General features: G+C 41.3%; 1 protein-coding gene across 1 annotated transcript in view; it reads left to right on the plus strand.

Moving 5' to 3' along the window:
* The window catches only part of paf1 (PAF1 homolog, Paf1/RNA polymerase II complex component), a 30,064-nt gene extending 16,540 nt beyond the window's left edge, over positions 1 to 13,524 (plus strand). Inside the window, exons 5-14 of the mRNA XM_061878052.1 lie at positions 304 to 370; positions 455 to 556; positions 648 to 753; positions 1,302 to 1,370; positions 3,898 to 4,001; positions 4,242 to 4,358; positions 4,466 to 4,594; positions 6,612 to 6,717; positions 6,795 to 6,879; positions 12,607 to 13,524. Coding sequence (XP_061734036.1) covers positions 304 to 370; positions 455 to 556; positions 648 to 753; positions 1,302 to 1,370; positions 3,898 to 4,001; positions 4,242 to 4,358; positions 4,466 to 4,594; positions 6,612 to 6,717; positions 6,795 to 6,879; positions 12,607 to 13,031 — 1,310 coding nt within the window. The 3' untranslated portion in view covers positions 13,032 to 13,524. The remainder of the gene's footprint in view (positions 1 to 303; positions 371 to 454; positions 557 to 647; positions 754 to 1,301; positions 1,371 to 3,897; positions 4,002 to 4,241; positions 4,359 to 4,465; positions 4,595 to 6,611; positions 6,718 to 6,794; positions 6,880 to 12,606) is intronic.
* Positions 13,525 to 13,894: the final 370 nt, after the last annotated feature.

Raw genomic sequence — 13,894 nt, forward strand, 5'->3', positions numbered from 1 at the left:
TATTTTACGGTAATATGTTAATAATTTCACACAAGTCGCTCCGGAGTATACGTCGCACCCAAACTATGAAAAAAAAACTGCGACTTATATTCTGAAAAATACGGTATGTTTTTTTCCTTTTTTATTATACATTTTCTGCAGGTGCAACTTATACTCCGAAAAATACGGTATATAACTTAAAAAATGGCTGCCAATAAAGGTTTAGAGTGGAAACTGTTTTACTCTGAAAGAGATTAGACCAGCATCCTGGAACGGTTTGTGTTCTTTTTCGAGCTTCCACTGGATATTTCATTTACCTTTCAGTATACCTGGATCCGGCTGATGAAAAACTATTGGAAGAGGATATCCAGGCACCATCCAGTTCAAAAAGGTAAAACAAGATGTCCTTGTTCAGCCTGCTGGTGATGCCTTTGGAAAGTTTGTATTTAAGGTTTTTCTGCCTCCACACTTTTAGATCCCAGCAGCACGCCAAAGTGGTGCCATGGATGAGAAAGACAGAATACATTTCCACAGAGTTTAACAGATATGGTGTTTCCAACGAGAAAGTGGAAGTCAAGTGAGTTGTTTTTGGATGTTTTTCCTTTGCAGACCGAGTGGAGGGGTGTGTGGTGAGTGGGATTGCTAAACCCGTTTTGGTGTGTCTCCAGGATCGGCGTGTCTGTCAAACAGCAGTTCACTGAAGAGGAAATCTACAAGGACAGAGACAGCCAAATCTCTGCCATTGAGAAGACATTTGAAGATGCACAAAAGCCGGTGAGAGAGCAATATTGTCTGATAAACAGTCAATCAAAATTGAGAAATGTTTTTAAAGGAGGGATTTTGATTTGGGCTGTCAAAAATAACAAGTTAACTCATAATTAATCACAAACAAAATCATGTCTATCTGCAGAATAAGTACACAATTTATTTAAGTGCGCATGCTCCTTAACTGTGGATGGTTACCTGACAGGTGGCATGGGTTGTTATAAGGTCAGTGATCAGGTCAATGCACACGTTAGTGCAAAGATGAGTGAGGAGTGCTCACTGGCAAATATCCCTCCAAGATACACCACGACTGGACTTTTAAAATATATTTTGAGCAAATTAGTGACCTGCTCTCAAGTTTGCATTAATCTCCAAATATTACGGTCTTCTTCAAGTTAATAGAAATTTTGCAAGCGAGCGACAACTGTGAGTAATCAAAAGTGATTGGTTTGATAAAAAACTATTTGACTGCACTATTTTTGATACAACTCTTTATTGGATCTCGTCAGATTGCTCAGGTGTACCTCTTACACCGTGTACTTTTTATTTTGTCCTAGATTTCACAGCACTACAGCAAACCCAGAGTTACTCCTGTCGAGGTTTTGCCTGTGTTCCCAGATTTCAAGGTGAGATATCTCTTTAAAGCCTTATTAAAATGGCATTCACAGGGCGGTGGGGCTCAGGCTGTCCAGTAACTTAAGGGTTCCTGGTTCAAATCCAGCTTCCGTCATCCTGGTCACAGTCGTGTCCTTGAGAAAGACACCTTACCCATCTTGCGGATAGTGCCGCTCACACTGGTGTGTGAATGTGTATGAATTTTGGGTGGAAGGCAGCTAAGCTTCGGCTGCAAATGTGCATGAGTGAATGAGTAATGGGTTCCCAGTAGTCTGTAAAAGTGCATTGAGTTTCTAGAAAAGCGCTGTATAAATATAATCCATTATTATTATTGTAATAGGATAGTTCTTTATTGTTATTGCACAAGTACAACAAAACTTTTTTTTTAGTACAAACCTGTTCAAGACTAGACAAACAGTGTACTGGGTTACAGAACAGGAACGCTGATGGGTCGCCAGAAGGCGCCCTGTAAAAGATGAGGGAAACGGTAAACGCTGGGGAAGGATGAGTAAAAAAAATACAATCTAGACCAGGGGCGCTCACACTTTTTCTGCAGGTGAGCTACTTTTCAATTGACCAAGTCGAGGAGATCTACCTCATTCCTATTTATAATTTATATTTATTTATTTATGAAAGAGACATTTTTGTTAAGTTAATGGTGTTTAATGATAATACAAGCATGTTTAACACACATAGATTCCTTTCTTTCATGAAGACAAGAATATAAGTTGGTGTATTTGATTCTGATGACTTGCATTGATTGGAATTAGACAGTGGTGCTGATAACGTCCGCATTTTCAAATGAAGGGAAAAAAAAGTCATCCTTTCTGTCCAATACCACATGAAAGTGGTTGGATTTGGCATCTCATTTGTCCAACTTGCATACTCGTTTTTAAACACTTTGTTATGAGAGTAGCATATGTGTGTGGCCCTTTAATGTCTGGCAGCAGGTGAGTGACGTCAGTGAGTGTGCGGGTGGGCAAGCAAGTGAGAAAGCGGTCGCTGAGGGCGGGGGAGAAATACATTGGCATCAAACTCCGTAGCTTGCTAGCTTGTGCACGCTAGCTTTCTGAGACTCTTATTTTGTTAGCACAGGCAGGATGAAACAGGTCTTTTATGGTGAAGACAGGAACTGTGCAGTCGGTCTTTAGAGTTTTGACAGTAGGTACGGAGTCTCTAGAAATAAAATGTGTTTCTCTGCGTCCGCCCTGTTAGTGATTTTTTTCTTAAATATGAGCTTGCAGCAGCCAGCGTCATCTCACAAGATCCTCGGGTGCCGAGAATGTCAAACAACTGACGAAAGTGAAGTCTTGGTATGATTGATGATTGCTCATTTTTATGTATATTTTTTAATGCCTGGCTTGAGATCGACTGACACACCCTCCGAGATCGACCAGTCGATCGCGATCGACGTAATGCCCACCCCTGATCTAGACCCAGTCTGGAGTGGGGAAAAAACCTCCATAGCAAAGCACATATACATATTACATCGTACGTCTCGAGATATCTAGCAACAGAGGGGAGGGAGTGCGGGGTCATGGTGGTTGGCCGCAGCTCTCAGGCGCTGCCCTTTCTTCCATCACCCCTATGGGATTTGCGTCCAGGGCGTTGGATTGGGGGTGGGGTATGTGTGTGTGGCATATATTATTTTGGAGATGCGTGTGTGTGTGTGTGTGTGTGTGTGTGTGTGTGTGTGTGTGTGTGTGTGTAAGCCTGCAGTGTGTCTCTGTTCCGCGGCCTTGGTGTCGTGCAGCCGGTTAGTCCAAAGTCAACAACAACATGTGTGTGTCCATGAGAGACAAGAAGGGAGTTTGTTGTGTCTTCGCCGCACTGTCCTTTGTGAGAGTTTCAAAGCCAGGGAAACAATTCAAGTTAGAATGTTTTGTATAGGAGTGAAAATAAAATGTGTTTTTAATTCTAAGTTGTCTATGACTGGTCCTCAAAGTCCTGCGGGGCAGACAGTCCGATATGATCCAAGTCACGAGAGTGTCCACAGTTCTTCCGGCATTCTCCAATCATTTGTGGCAGCTATGGGGTACTTTGTAGACTTCCAGCAACTTCCAAATTGTCGACAAACCAGAGCAACGCTTACTTCAATCAGCAGATGTCCTGAAGGCATAATTCCGAATAGGTAGATATCTTCATGTCCGCGACTGAAAAGGGTCGGCAGGCACGCGGCACTCCTTCTTCTCCCAAGAGTCCGTCGTGTGTCCACCAACAACCGCTCCGTCACGTCAAGCAGGTTCCCCCAAACCCAAGATATTGTCAATTTCAATGAGGCCAGGTAAACAGTTCCAATGTTTAGATTTGGTGAGCAGCGCAAAAAGAGGCAACAAAAAACTTAAGACAAGACAAAGAAGCAAGCAGAAGAGATAAGGGAGAGGAAAGCGGAGCGTCCGCCCTCGATGAGTGCCAGTGAGAAAGAATGAATGTAGTGGTACAGTAGTAGCCTATAAAACCCAGCGATGTATTTCTGACTCGTCCAATTATGACACCCCATATTTGTTCCAAAATAATGCATGATCTCTGCTTCCCTAGATGTGGATCAACCCATGTGCTCAGGTCATCTTTGACTCTGATCCGGCTCCTAAAGACATGTCAGGACCAGCAGGAGTGGAAATGATGTCACAGGCCATGATCAGGTATCTAAAATAAAAAACTACTTTTAGGGTTCTTCCAGTTATAAAAAAAAACTGAAAAAGTTTTTAGATGTAAACCTAGTTTTATTTGGTGTTACCATTATTACTTTTTGGTGGTCCTATTGAGATAACATAATTGAATGTGGTCATGGAAAATTCCTTCATGTAAGTGTAAGAACCCTGTACTTTTGTCAGTGTGTCAAATATCTGGGCACCAACACTCATTATCTTTCACACACACAGAGGTATGATGGACGAGGAAGGGAACCAGTTCGTAGCCTACTTCCTGCCAAATGAAGACACTATTCGCAAGCGTAAGAGGGACTGTGATGAGGGGCTGGATTACATGCCTGAGGATCTGTAAGGGCACTTTGTCATGCATTTATCATTTATTAATCCCTGCCTTCAATTATTCTAAACCCTGTGTTTAATTATACCCAAGTACAGTGAGGTATTTTCCATTGCAGGTACGATTACAAGATTGCCAGGGAGTACAACTGGAACGTGAAGAACAAAGCCAGCAAAGGTTACGAAGAGAACTACTTCTTCATCTTCAGAGATTCGGACGGTGTTTACTACAACGAGCTGGAAACGAGGTAACTAGCATCAACAGCTTGGGTTGAGATGGCGTAAAAATGTGTTTGGTGTTCATCTTCATTTCCTTCAACTCAATAGTAATAAAACCGAAATCTGACTTGTAGGTACAAAAACAGTCTCGCCAAAACTAACAACTTGTCCGTTACTCTCTGCAATTCCTCTGTCTCACCCTCCTCCCAAGTCAAGAGTCTGGGTGTCATCCTCGACAGCACACTCTCCTTTCAAGTCCACATAAACAACATTACCCGGTCGACTTACTTTCATCTACGAAACATTAATTGACTTCGCCCATCCCTTACCCCACATACTGCTGCCATACTAGTCCATTGCCTGGTCACCTCTAGCCTGGACTACTGCAACTCTCTCCTATTTGGTCTCCCTCACAAGTCACTTCACAAACTTCAGCTTCTCCAGAACTCTGCAGACCGGATAATCACCAGAACTCCGTCAATCCAGCACATCACCCCTGCTCTGCAGCAACTCCACTGGCTACTGTATCCACTTTAAAATAATTCTCCTCACTTTCAAAGCTATCCATAACCTCTCTCCGTCATATCTTTCTGCCATGCTCCATGTCGCCACGCCCTCACGTTCCCTAAGATGTTCTTCATCCATCCATCTCACTGTCCCCTTATTTAAACTGTCCACCATGGGTGCTCGAGTTTTCAGCCACTCTGCCTCTTATCTTTGGAACTCATTACCACCAGACCTTTATAACTTAGACTCAATATCCCTCTTCAAATCAAGACTCAAAACACACCTATTCCTGACTGCTTAGTCATTGTAAATGTTATAGATCACGGGTGTCAAACTCTGGCCCGCGGGCCAAAAAAATGGCCCGCCGTTTAATTTCATTTGGCCCTTGAGGCAATATCAAATTAACATTAGAGCTGGCCCACCGGTAACACCACATTCACCGCTAATACTCATACTTGCCAACCCTCCCGATTTTCCCGGGAGACTCCCGAAGTTTAGTGCCCTTCCCGAAAATCTCCCTGGGCAACCATTCTCCCGATTTCCACCCGGACAACAAAATTGAGAGCGTGCCTTAAAGGCACTGCCTTTAGCGTCCTCTACAACATGTCGTCACATCCTCTTTTCCTCCATATAAACAACGTGCTGGCCAAATCACATAATATATGCGGCTTTCACACACACATACTTGGTCAACAGCCATACGGGTCACACTGAGGGTGGCCGTATAAACAACTTTAACATTGTTACAAATATGCGCCACACTGTGAACCCACACCAAACAAGAATGACAAAACACATTTCGGGAGAACACCCGCACCGTAACACAACATAAACACAACAGAACAAATACCCAGAACCCCTTGCAGCACCAACTCTTCCGGCACGCTACAATATACACCCCCCGTTACCACCAATCCCCGCCCACCTCATTTTTATTTTATTTTCGAATTTATTAGCCTGAGGAAAAAGTTAATGTTGATATTTACCTCAGAAGGCTGCAAATAGAAAAGAGGCATTAATTTTTTTAATACAATTTTATGTAATATACCACTGATGTTTTTGCGTTTGTTTTTTGAAAGTTGATTTTGCACTATTATGTTATATAAGCTCTGCTTGTTCCATGGGAGGAAGCCCGAGTACCCGTAAGGAACCCACGCAGTCACGGGGAGAACACGCAAACTCCCGAGCCCGGGATTGAACCCAGGATTAATCAAGACCTTCGTATTGTGAGGCAGATGCACTACCCCCTATTTAAGCCTTGCTTGTTCAATATTCATTGCAAAACTTCTTTGGGTCCCTATTAAAAGGTTAATTTGTTCAACCTTGGCCCGCGGCTTTGTTCAGTTTTAAATTTTGGCCCACTTTGTATTTGAGTTTGACACCCCTGTTGTAGATCTTTGTTGTTGTTTTTATCCAATTGATTTTATTGTTTTGATTTTGTACGGTGTCCTTGAGTGCCCAGAAAGGCGCCTTTATAAGTAAAATGTATTATTATTATTATTATTATTATTATCTGATAATCTTTCTTCCGACCTGCAGGGTGCGCCTGAGCAAGAGGAGAGCCAAGGCTGGGGCACAGTCGACCACCAACGCTGTGCTGGTGTGTAAGCACAGAGACATGAACGAGAAGGAGCTGGAAGCACAGGTGACCCTTAGGCCGTTTCCCCTCTCTGCTGCTTGTTCCAATGAACCCCGATTGCTGATCATAACATTCATTTGCAGGACGCCCGTAAAGCTCAGCTTGAAAACCACGAGCCGGAGGATGAAGAGGAAGACATGGACATGGACAAGGACATACAGGACTCCGGTATGTAATCTTTCATTCTCTTCACGACTGACTTGTCCATTTTTTTAGCTAACTATTGAAGCAGTGCAACAATTTTTCGACGCTCTTGATAAATATTGACAATGAAATTCATCAGCCACAAATAAATTTGTCGTTAATGGTCAGTGACATCATCCCTCGTGTTCTATTTTTTGTTTTGTGGAAGAGAGTATGGCTGGGAAATATGGCCTTTTATTAATATCTCGATATTTTTAAGCCATATCACGATACACGATATATATCTCAATATTTTGCCTTAGCCTTGAATGAACACTTGATGCATATAATCACAGCAGTATGATGATTCTATGTGTCTACTAGAGATGCGCGGTTTGCGATCACAACCGCGGAGTCCGCAGATAAACCGTGGGTCGGGCGGGTGACATGACGAAAAAATAGATTTTAAATAGATTCGGGCGGGTGGCGGTTGAACCAATTCGGAAATATATATTGTAATAATCCCAGGAATGTAGGCTCATAAAACTTCTTCGTTTGTCTTGTCTTTATTGCACAAGATGTAATACAACCACACAACAGCTCTCATGTCTCTAACGCTTTCCCGGGACAACTCCAACTCTCACTTCCTGTCGATAAAGTCACTTCCCTATCTCTCCCGGAAGTCCCGCTCCCCAGCCAAAGTCATTGGCTAACACCCCGTAGTCAGCCGCTACATTATACATAGTTAAGTGTTATGTTGAAGAGGTTCATTTAGCCTACTGACGTGTATTTAGAAATGGTTGATTTATACAGGCTAGTAGGTAAAGTGTTGTACCTGACAACTCCTGATGGTACAATCCATATATCATGTCACAGACAACGTCACGCTAACATCACGTGATGAAGGCTGCAGAAGCAAGGTAGCCCAAACTTGTCTTATACAACACTTTACCTTACTAGCCTATATAAATCAACCATTTATAAATAGTTAAATGTTGTTACCCACGTACGAAAAACGAGCAGCACTCTTTGAAACAGTATGTGGGCATACTTTTATTTTGAAGCGTCTCGTTTGGTCTGTCGACGGATGTAAGGAAGCTACTTCCGGGTATGGCCAACGAGGTATTTGTCATTTGTTGGTATTTTACTTGGTAAAATGTTTGGTCCACATGCTGTGCATGTTATTATTTTTACGTTTATAACGTGCTTTATTAACTACAGTTTTCACGGTGAATTTGAAGGGAAAGTAAGCCTTCAAATAAATCAGTTCAAGAAAGCCATTGTGTCTGTGCTATTTGGAGGGAGTTACACTTTCTAACCTCACCAATACCATTGCATCGTCTATATTAGATATATAACAATGGGCGGGTGGCGGGCGGTTGTAGCTTTAATGAAATGTCGGTTCGGGTGGATGACGACTTGAGTGATGCGGTTGCGGATGACATAATTGCCTATCCGCGCATCTTTAGTGTCTACAATAAAACATTTTTCTTCATACTGCATTAATATATGCTCATTTTAAACTTTCATGCAGAGAGGGAAACCACAATTAAGTCAATTGACCAAAAGTGTGTTTATTAAACAGTTATTAAGCAGTGACACGAACATTCATGTCATTTCTAAACAGAAAGTGCAAGATGGTCAGAGACATTTTAAAACAAGCCCTTAGTGCACTTTTGTGCATGATGTCACTAAGATGACATATCAAAACAACACTAAATTAAAGTGCACTTTTTATACAGAAAGCAACTACAATAGTTTAAAACAAATAAAGTGCACTTTTGTGCAGGATGTCATACAAAATATTTCAATAACTGTCAAATGAAAATGAGCTGCGTAACAGGAAATCAAATAGTGTACGTCCTTTGCTGTGTGGTAGGTTACTACGGACGTTATTAAATTCTGTTGTTGACTATTTTTTTCATATGATCTGGAAATGGCTGCTTCGGCATTTTGTTGGTGTGGCACCGAACGGAGATGTTGACATGCAGTTTCAAGCACTCTTCTTTCTCTAGCGGGTTACTCTTCAAATGATGCTACAAATTAGCAGTGGGTGCTACTTTTTGTAGCAACACTTTTGCCTCATACTTGTTCGACATATTCCCGTTTGAAGCCAAACCACCGCCAGACGATGCACCCCGTGCTGTTTTTCTTAGGAATGAATTATTCCTTCATTTTTTACCAGATTGGCATTTTCTCTCTCGTATTACCATTCGCACTACTCCGCTAGCATCACAGCTAATGTTACCCATGCTGCTACCTCTCATGCGAGGGCGTATGGCGCGACAGTATGTGACGTATGTAAGGTGCGCTTGTCTGACAGAACGAGAGACAAGAAAGAGTGAAAAGAGCCTGCAGTGTAATGCCTGCAGCTAAAAGCAACTCTGTGAGAAAGTATACTGGAATATCACGATATAGTCATTTTCTATATCGCACAGAGACAACCCGGCGATATATCAAGTATATCGATATATCGCCCAGTCCTAGAAGAGAGTCAGCACGGCCACTAGCAGCATCGCCAGTGAAAACATGTACAAATCTGTGAACATTTCTCCATAATGCTGTTAAAAACATGAATAACTTGCTCATTTTACAAAGCAGATCTTGTTTTTAATGACACTATGTCCGTGAGGCGTGGACATGTCAGACATCTGGAGGATGCAATCTTAACTCGTTACCGAGCCAGCTAAAAAGTGGTAGACGGTAAAAACAAAAAATGCGGATACCTACGGTGGACGAGAAAGGTTATGCTAAATGCTAACGCCACAAGACAACGTCATTAATCACAACACAAAAACTTTCAGCTACAGCATGATTGTAAAAGCCACAACAAATAATAACGACACAACACAATTATAGAAAGCCACAACTTAACTTTAAACCTCAAAGGATGCAATGGACAAAACGGAAGTGACAGCAGAGCAAGTTCACTGACAAATTAGTTTGTGACGGAAGGTTAAAAACGGTCTAATAAACACTCACAGTTTATTAGTATTACTGCAAAAGTAATAAACAACAATTGTTACACTTACATTTCCAACTTCATTCATTACACCCTCGGCCATTTGGTCATGTGTTGCTGAAATTTGTCCGCTGTCACTTTCGATACGTCTTTGGGAGGTTTGTTTATTAAAATGAGAGCAGCAGTAGGTCAAACCACTGCTAATTTAGTCTTAAAGATTTGGTGGCACTTTATTTCTCTGGTAAATCTACTGCTAATTCAACCTAAAGAGAGGGTGGTTGCACTTTATTTTTGGTATTAATATTGTACTATTTTTCTGTTAAAAACAGCAAAAAGAGTTAAAATGTTGATTACTATACTTTGAAAATGTCTTGAATGTTGAAAATGTGAGCAGAAAATGTTTCTTCCTGTTAAGTCAGGCTAAAATGTTGGTTGTACTTTACTCAACTAAGATGTGAATGCATTGGCCATTAATTACTTGCTTGCTTATATCCATAATTCATTTATATCTAATTCCCTTACAATAAATAACCACAATATAGGAAACTTCACCTCTTCTGTCCAATTCCCAGTATTTACTTCATTGTCACACTGCTTGATTTTGTTTTGACATTAACTGAAGGCTTAGTGGCCACATGCGTGGACAGAACCTTTTAGCTCTTAAGCAAAATTGTGTACGCTTCTGAATTGGGGTCTAATGGCGCTTATGTAGACACTTATATTGCCATCTGGTGGTGTCAGAAGAGTGTAACATACAATGGAATTTGGAAAAATAAGAATAAGCATGTCACTAAACATGAAGTACACGTTTATTACTTATGGACTAAGTACATAATATGAAAATATGATTCTTAGTTTTCATTCTAATTAGGGTCCAATAAGCCCAAATAAAAAAGAGAAATAAAAAAAGCATGTTAACAAACAGCTTGGGCCGTAAGAGGTTAAGTTACTCAATCGATTTCCACCCACTGAATTGTTCCGGATTTTATCATTCAAATAAAATAATATTGTCCCGGAATCGTATCAGCAGACACAAATTCTGATTTCAATCGTTGTTCAAACGAATCATTACACCTCTATTAATAGCAAACATTCAATCAAAGACACAAATTAGGCACCACTGGCACCCGACACCATAAGAGAATAAATATACAATCTGTTAGGGTTTTAAAATGTTCAAGTTCCATACATTGAGTCTATTGGATTGCTAAAAATCCCAGGAGTTAATCAATGTGCTGCTTTTTATACACATCAAAAAATTTTGCTTTTTGAGGAAATAATTTTCCTGTTGTTGTATTAGCTGCTATTTTGATAAATAGAAAAATATTTTTATCAGCACTTTGCCTGAGCTTGCTTTTAAACAGACAAATGTTTATAAAATATTTTCCTCTTTGTAACAGCCTAATTAGCAGCGTAGTTATATTATAAATATTACTGAATGTAATACCAGTTTATGTTAGTTGACACATGCCAAAACATTTCTCAAGCTGAGTTCAAAGGCTGATCGCTAAATTAGAGCCACTGAGTAGATGTACGCTTAATAATCTGATTTGTTGACAACTGTATTTTCCGGACCATAGGCTGCACCGGATTATAAAGTGCACTGCTGATGAGCAGGTCTAGTCAGGTCTATTTTCAAAGAATAGGCGCATTAAAGTGATCAGGCTATTTTAATTATTTTCTAAATGTAAAATACTTCCTTGTGGTCTAGATAACATGTAATGGTGGTTCTTTGGTCAAAATGTTGCATAGATGGTGTTTTACAGATTATCTTCAAGTCACTTTCTGACAGTCTCTTCTGGATGCGCTGTTTTGTAGGCGGTCTTATTTACGTGGCTCTCCTTCGGCAGCGTCTTCTCCCCGTCATCTTTGTTGTAACGGTGTCGCGTGCAAGGACGGGAGTGGAAGAAGTGTCAAAAGATGGAGCTAACTGTTTTAATGACATTCAGACTTTACTTCAATCAATAACGGAGCAGCATCTTCTCATCCGTGGCTCACTAGTACAACAACAACGCCGGAAACGTGTCCCGTGAAAAATCGTCCGACCAGAACTTTATAATAACTAAAGTTCCTTGGGTGAAAAATGTAAACTCACTACACCGGTATATTTTAGAGCATTCATGGCGAGTTTACTGACAGATATAGGTAAGAACTTTACACTACTTTATATTACAAATGGCAACAGCGGATGAACAAGAAGATAGTGAAAAAAAAGAAGCTTATTGGCTACAAAAACAGAAAACGCGTACATTTTCAGGACTAATGCAGATCTCAAATTCAGATCAGCAGGTACCAAAATGTAAGAAAAGTTGCTTTTGCATAATGTTGCGAAACTAAACGCCAGATAACGTCTTACCTTATGCACACACCACTGATGAATAATATGTTGAAGCACAGTACAATCCATCAAGTGGTGCGGCTTCATAGCTTACCAAAGTCATACTAAAACATTTTGATCGTTTTTTTTGAGCGCCGTGTGTAATGTTCTATATTTTCAATGGAATATATAACATTTTGGTGTTTACTTGAGTCATATTGCAGTCTACACATATATCTTATGTGTGACTGCCATCTACTGCTCACATTTATCATTACACCATGTACCAAACAATATAGCTTTGAGGTCATTCAGCACAACCAAAATGATTCTGTACATTTGGCGCACCGGGTTATAAGGTGCATTGTCAAGTTTTGAGAATATGAAAACATTTTAAGTTCGCCGAAAAATATGGTAATTAAGATGGTCGGCTATCAAAATAGTCATTCGTTGCAGCCCTTAACCACTGTGATTGTTGACTTGTGCCTTGCAGGCGACGAGAAAGAGAAGGGTAGCGGCAGCGAGGCTGAAAATTCCGGGAGTGAATCTGACCAGGAGGATGAAGACCAGATGCCAAGGGTAGAAGACGAGGAAGTGGAGGAGAATAAAGGGAAGAGGAGGAGGAGATCGAGCGGCAGCGGAAGCGAGAGCGGTGAGGACAGGACGCGAGAGATGCGAGACGAAGAGGAGATCTTCGGCAGCGACGACGACAGCGGCGACAACGAACCCAAGGACACGGCCAGGAGCAGCGGCGAAGAGGGCAGCAGCAGCGAGGAGGAGGAAGGAGGAGGTCACAGGAGCCGCAGCGCCTCTCCGGCGCCCAGCGAGCGCAGCAGCGAGCACTCCGAAGCGCAGGCTCAGAGTGGGAGTGGCAGCGAGAGGGTGTCCGACTCCAGCGATGCCAGTGACAGCGAATGAGCGCCATGACGATTCTCCACTACGGGTTTGTAATTTCTTTATCGCCACTAATAAAAACATGTGTGAGAGATGCTCCTTATTACTTTTGGACTTACAGCATCTCTCCTTTTTTAATACATCATTTATATTTGTTGTGACCCGGTTGCTACGCGTTTGCCCACTCCGATTTTTAAATGATGTCGTGGCGTTACGAAGAATAAAATGTGGCGTGGAGATATTTTTTGGAAAAGTAGTTCATCTTTTTTAATACCTAAATGCCCGCAAGTGTTGGTTTGGAGTGTAATAGACTCCAAAACGACACATCCAATTGTCACCACATGGTGGTGCGAGATGCAGGATTTTGCGATTGAAAACACAAATGATGGTGAACATTACCACCACTTGCAGGACATATGTCTGCAGTAATAGGACTGTATTTGTCCCGAGGCAGGTTTAGTGCGCAAAAGCCTGGAAATCATGTGCATTAATAAAGCACTTCATCTTTCGTACTAAACGTTGTCATTCTTTCAGTTACGACAGAAAAAGTGCATGTATGTTTGCATGTGGGGCGGTATATAATTGGTAGAATGGCCGTTCCAGCAACTAGAGCAGTGTTTTTCAACCACAGATTGGTGTGCCGTGGGAGATTATCTCATTTCCCCTATTTGGGTTAAAAATATTTTTTGCAAACCAGTAATTATAGTCTGCAAATGATGTGTTGTTGCCGAGTGTCTGTGCTGTCTAGAGCTCGGCAGAGTAACCACAGGGTATCTGCAGATCCTTAAAAAGTCTTAAATTCATGTATCTAAAATTAAGGCCTTAAAAAGTATTAAATTTATTAGAAATTCCTAAGATGGTCTTAAATTCAGTACTCAATGGTCTTA

The sequence above is a fragment of the Nerophis ophidion genome, linkage group LG18 (assembly GCF_033978795.1).
Source record: "Nerophis ophidion isolate RoL-2023_Sa linkage group LG18, RoL_Noph_v1.0, whole genome shotgun sequence".
NCBI lineage: Eukaryota > Metazoa > Chordata > Actinopteri > Syngnathiformes > Syngnathidae > Nerophis > Nerophis ophidion.